Source organism: Urocitellus parryii, chromosome 7, assembly GCF_045843805.1.
Source record: "Urocitellus parryii isolate mUroPar1 chromosome 7, mUroPar1.hap1, whole genome shotgun sequence".
NCBI classification, from domain to species: domain Eukaryota; kingdom Metazoa; phylum Chordata; class Mammalia; order Rodentia; family Sciuridae; genus Urocitellus; species Urocitellus parryii.
Genome location: NC_135537.1, coordinates 124879492 through 124885490, shown reverse-complemented (window position 1 = coordinate 124885490; position 5999 = coordinate 124879492). Strand labels below are relative to the sequence as shown.

Genomic DNA, 5999 nt, shown 5'->3' with positions numbered 1-5999 from the left:
ATAAATGCACCGAAATGTTTTCTGATGGTTATTATTCCCCTTGGATGGAGGGATGGGGGTATTTATTTTCACCTTTCTACTTTCCTGTGGGTTTTCAGATTTTATACAACTATCTTTAAGGGAGGCAGTTCTTCCAACTGTAGTGATAAGACAAAGCATGAGAGGTATCAGGTGGAGACCCTCAGGGCAGAGGGTCATTATTCAATAAGATGAGTTTTTAAAGAGAAAGAACTGCCTCTTGTGCCCTTGAGTGGAGAGTGCAAATACAGGATGCACTTCTGCCTGAGTGGGATGGCTGGGGATGGATAAAGGAATGGGCATCATTTGGAAAAGTCCATGAGTCCCTTCCCCCTATCATGAATTAATGTTTTTCTTTTGAAGTTTCCAGTGTTCAGGGAGCCTGGGCATTTGATCCTTGTACCTCATGGACGACTCGTCCTCTGGCAGCAGCTGCCCCACCATGGAGCACTGCATTTCACAATCCAAATCCAACCAGAGCCTCTCTGTAGTCCCTTTCCCCTCAGAGGACAGGCCTGACTGTGAGGCTGTCACACCCTGTGAAGACTTGACCTCTGAGGGTCCTTCCTCCCTCCCTCCTGTCCAAGGGGCAGGAGGAACCAGCAGTGTAAGGAGACCCATGGGGAGAAGAAATGGAATTCAGGAGAAGCCAGAGGAGCCTGGTGAAGAAGACATGGATGAGCCCATTAATGCCTACCTGTGCAGCCTCCACAAAGACTCAGTAGCTAAATGGGCTCAAAGTGACGATGATGATGACGAGAGTATGGACAATTGGGAACAGGAGACAATAACCAAGACCGTCTGGGAAATGTATTATTTCTTGAAAACTATTAAGGTGTGTCTGGACAGGCCGAAGAATGTCGAAGATGACAACACTGTGCTCCCTGGTTCTCCTCAGGAGGAGGATGTAGATGACTCTGTGCTCCCTGGTTCTCCTCAGGAGGAGGATAATAAGCCGAAGAATGATGAAGATGATGACTCTCTGTTTCCTGATTCTCCTCAGGAGGAGGATGTAGATGACACTGTGCTCCCTGGTTCTCCTCAAGAGGAGGATAATAAGCCGAAGAATGTCGAAGATGATGACACTGTGCTCCCTGATTCGCCTCAGGAGGAGGATGTAGCTTACTCTGTGCTCCCTGGTTCTCCTCAGAAGGAGGATGTAGATGACACTGTGCTCCCTGATCCTCCTCAGAAGGAGGATGTCCAGCCGTCCAGCAGCATCTCTTCCCATATGGATCAGTTCAGTCCTGAAGAACACGAGGCTTGTCAGGACTTGCCCAAGTGTCAACGAGCAGAAAATGGAGACCCCAAGCAGTGTCCTGGGCTTGAGGAGGATGAAATTGTTGAGGTGAGCACAGAGCTGGCCCCCTGCAGAGGAAGGACAGGCCCAGTGGGGGTGCCAGGTGGGACAGCATGGAGTCCTTGTACCTGCTGTGAAGCAGAGGAGGACCCCAGTGTCTGGGCAGATGAGCAATGGGAGAAGGTCCTCAGCCAGGAAAGGGGTCAGGGAAGAGGTGTTGGGGAAATGCCAGGGAGCACTGAGAGAGAGAGAGGGGAGGACAGAGAGAAGCACCTTACAGACCAGTGTGTGTGCCTGTGTGTGGCTTTAATGTGAGTGAGTCCTGAAACTTTGCATTGACAGTTGGCTTATTTAGGTAAAAACATAAATTGGAAATCCATAAATGAGTAATATTGGCCCCATTGCTGCTGACCCTGAATGTCTCTAACTCCTCCTCTTTGTCTTGGCAGATGGAAAGCCAGGAGTCTGGTACTGCTGAAAGCTTCCCAGTCTCAGCATTGCAGTCAGAGGAGTGGGATATGCCTTCAGACAAACAAGGCACTTCCTGTATGAATTTCCGGGGCTTCTTCCACTGGTTCAGGAAGAGAGTGGTATCCTCCCTGCCAGGGAGAAAGCGCCGTGAGAAGGCCAAGAAGGTCCCATCCTGCTGGCGCTAAAGAGAAGACATTTGGTTGGAAGCCACAGGCTCCAACCTCAAGGATCCCTCTAGTTAGGAACCCTATGCACCCATTATTTTAATTGATTCCCCATCCCATGTTGTACTTTTAGCATGGTTTTGTGTTTTCCTAATAAAGTTCTTGTTTTGCATGTCTTCCTCCTCTTCCATCATAACATCTGGGCCCAGGTTGAAAGTAGGTAGGTTGACCAGAAGACTGAGGTTGACTCTGAGGACATCACAGGGAGTATCCTGCCTCCTACACAGAAGGCCTTCATTTCTCTCTCCCTAGGCTCCTTCTTACTGTATTTACCTCTATTTATCTATTATTTCACACATTTCGACATCTTTTATCATTAACTCCTACCTGCAGTGTCAGAGGCAGCAGGACCCCTGTGACTCCCACTTAGCAGGATGGTTTTGGGGGAAACTTGTGGGTCTGGAGTGAGTGGCAGAGGGCAGTGAGTCACTGGGAAGGCCATGTCAGTCAGTAGTGTTAGACAGAGAGCTGTTAGATGACCCTGGGGACCAGGTGGTTCTAGCATGTTATTCTAAAATGTCCTGGCCTGTTGTTTACTTTTAGCAACTTTGCTGACATATGTGGCCCATGGGGGAGGAAGGTGAGGGCTACAATAAACTTTTTTTTTTTTTTTTTTTTTTTTTTAGACATGCTTATCTCTACTGGTGGCTCATTCAGCTATGATCTCTCTTCTCAAGAGAGTACTGGTTAGATCAATGCAGCGTGGCCCATGTCTTAAATGGCCAGTAACAAATACGAAAAAACAGAGAGAGAGGATCGCCCAAACCAGCATTTACGGATGGTAACCTTTAAAACAGACAGACCTGCATGTTCAAATTCTTCCACTTACTTTACCTTTGACAGACCTACTCCAACTGCAAGATTGCATAATAATCCAGAAAGCCTTTCAAAAGTCAGATGATTACAGCAAAACATCTTAGATAGGCTCCTACCTGTAGAAGCCCCTTTCTTCAACTCACTTTTCCCTGACAGACTGACTCTGATTGCAAGGTTTTATAAAAAAGAAACACAAAGACAATCAGAGACAGCCCCAATATCATGACGAACAGATGGGAAACTTTAAATTGGCCAGTCAAGATCTTTCCCAAGAGACTACCTACAGGATCAATGTAGTATTGGCCATGTCTTAAAAGGGACAGTGACAGATATATACAAAACAAAAGACAGACAACCAGAGGGAATTCCTAGGCCCAAGGCCAACAAACAGAGGAGAATCTAGACCATATCAGAAGGGAGTAAACATCCCTAGGTTCTCCAGTCCTGTTTAACCATGACTGTACACCAGGGGCTCCACGGAGGTCCCCAGAAAAAGGGACCATCTGTTCCCATAAAGAGGAACATGATGTGTGATATTGAAAGTCTCCGTGTGCACACCGAGTGACTTACCAATTGACCAAGGGAGTCACGTCTTAACGAGTTCAGTTTCTTTTTTCTGACAGTGGACCATGATGGAGCCACTGGGACTGTTCAGGTAGAGAAGGCAGGTGTTCCCTGAAGCAAAAGGAGCTTTGGCAGCTGCTGGAATGGTCCTCAGTCCCTCAAAGGACTAGCTCCTCTGGTTCAACCAGAGGCAAACTCACCCATCTCATACCTCTCCAGCCATCGGCTGTCAGAAAGTCTGCTTTACATCAGCATGGAAGTGGGGTTCTCTGGAGAACCAGGCCTGCCCAAGAAAGCTGGAGCAGGGACTGCCCTCGGGTCCCACCTGGGTACCAAATTTGTTACCGAAAGCTCCATCTTTGTCCCTGATAATGAAGACACAGTTTTGGTAATAAAGAAAAGGAAGGTTTATTGCTTTGCTAGCAAAGGAGAAACACAGGGGCCTCCTATCCTAAAGGCTGTGATTCTCTTGATCAGATTTTTCTGTAGACTAGTGGTGTTGAGCATCTTCTCTGTGCTTGTTTGACCATTTGTGTATCTACCTATTTTGAAGAAATACCCTTTCAGACACTTTGCCCATAGATCTAAAAAATTTAAAAAGCAAGAGCACTGTCATTGGAGTTCATTGGAGGGATCAGGAGGACATTCTTAGATCCTAGACTGGAGGCTGCCCACTCTTTAGTAGAGGAGAAAGGATTAAGAAGAGCTGGAGGAGCCTTCTGGGCTCAGAACAAAGTAGATTATTTGAAAGTTAAAATGAACATAAATAGAACAAATATCTTCATTAGTACTTACAAGATCAATTTCTTTGCCATGTTTCTCTTGAATGTCTTGTCATTGGTATTTTTCTGAAAAAATGTATTTTTAAATGTGACACTTGATTTTTTTGGGGATAAATTTCTTGAAGATGTCTGACACATTGGCAAACTTTACAAGGAGAGCTTCCATTTGAATTAACGTAAGTAGCCACATATTTGTACTCATAATTTGAAATGAGGTGAGGACCAAAAGTATTATTAAGGACATTTTTGTTTCTAGATATCTTAATTTTGCAAAAGTATTATTTTTATATGATGATGTGCTCTATCACAATTTGGGTCTCTATAATGAATATCAGCTAAATTGTTTCATATTAAAATTTGATTTTTGAGTTTGATTTGCAATGGAATTCACAAGAATTCCTCCTCTTCCTCTTCCTTATCCTGCCTTCCTCTTCCTCCTTCTTCTTTTGACAAAGAAAATTCCAAAAGCTTTACCTTCATTCTTGTTTTTTTTCCTAGGCAGAATCATTATATTGTTTATAAATATTTAGATTGTTTTCCTCCTTTCTCTCTCTTCACGGTCTTTTGCATCAGGAAAGACCTTCTGAGCAAAGTTAAATAATAGTGATAGATGATAATGATAGAGAACATCCTTGTCTTGTTTCTGATGTCAGAGGGAACATAGTTAACATTTCTCCATTAAAACTGTATTTACTTTTGGCTTTAAGAAAATGCCCCTTTGAAATAGAAAAAAAAAATGTTCCTTGACTCCAAATGAAGGTTTACTTTAAATCAAGAATCAACTTTGAATTTTAACAAAGGTTGAATCTCTGCTATATTAAACGACATTATTAACCTTTTAAAAATATAAAACCAGATTTTTATTTCTGAGCATATCCAAGTGGATCCTGTACAGAAATACATAAATAGTCAATATAAAACAATTTAGCTCACATTGACTATAGGGGTTCAAATTATGATAGAGCACAGAAATACATAAAGATTGGCTTTTCATATAGATATGAAGTAAAAAGCCAGACAACTTCAGTAAGTTGTTGCTCAGGTGGTGAAGAAGGTATACCTGTGACCTTGGACCATTCTCAAGGATGTATTCAGGAAACCCATGTATTCTGTTGGAAGTAATATCTCAAACACTTTCTATAGGTAGCATTCAGGAAATGCCTTTTAAAATTATGAACACAGTTACTCACTGACTAAGCAAATTCCATTTTACAAATTTATCCTGCAGACACATTATTCATATACCTGATGTGACATATGTACAAGTGTATTTCATCACAATTAGGAACAGCAAAAGGTCAGAAAATAGATTAACTATCCATCAACATGAGACGGGTTAAATAAATTATAGTAACACTCTTAGAAGAAAATAAAATACAGTCATAAGAATCATGAGAAAACTTTCCATTTATTCAAGTAGAGAAATTGCCCACATATATCACTGTTTTTCAATGAAAATACCTCTGGTAGTTTGGCTTGATGAACATTAATGCTGCATTGGGAAGAGTTAGTCCTGAGTTTCATTTCATCATTAATTACAAAATTCTCTTTTTATTTCGCCTTAACTAGTGCTTTTTAAACTAATGCATTTTTTTTTAAGATCACAATTCCTTCTTTCCTTTTATTGACATTTGTAAGTCCACGACAACTGGTATTTCCGGATCATGTATATGGTTTGCATACAGCATATTTGTCATCTGATTCAAATGTCTATTTTTTCTATTGATGGATGAATTTCGTCTTTTTTATTTAAGGATAAAACACAGGATTTTATCTTAATTATGTCATGTACTTTATGTTATGATTTCTGGTTATGTAGCTTTA

The 5999-nt window shown here is 42.0% G+C and overlaps 1 protein-coding gene across 1 annotated transcript; it reads left to right on the top strand.

The window, feature by feature from the left end:
- Positions 1 to 424: 424 nt before the first annotated feature.
- LOC144256136 (uncharacterized protein C12orf71 homolog) lies at positions 425 to 1974 on the top strand. The gene is made up of 2 exons (XM_077801241.1): positions 425 to 1366; positions 1768 to 1974. The coding sequence occupies exons 1-2, from the start codon at positions 425 to 427 to the stop codon at positions 1972 to 1974; spliced, it is 1149 nt and encodes a 382-aa protein (XP_077657367.1).
- Positions 1975 to 5999: the final 4025 nt, after the last annotated feature.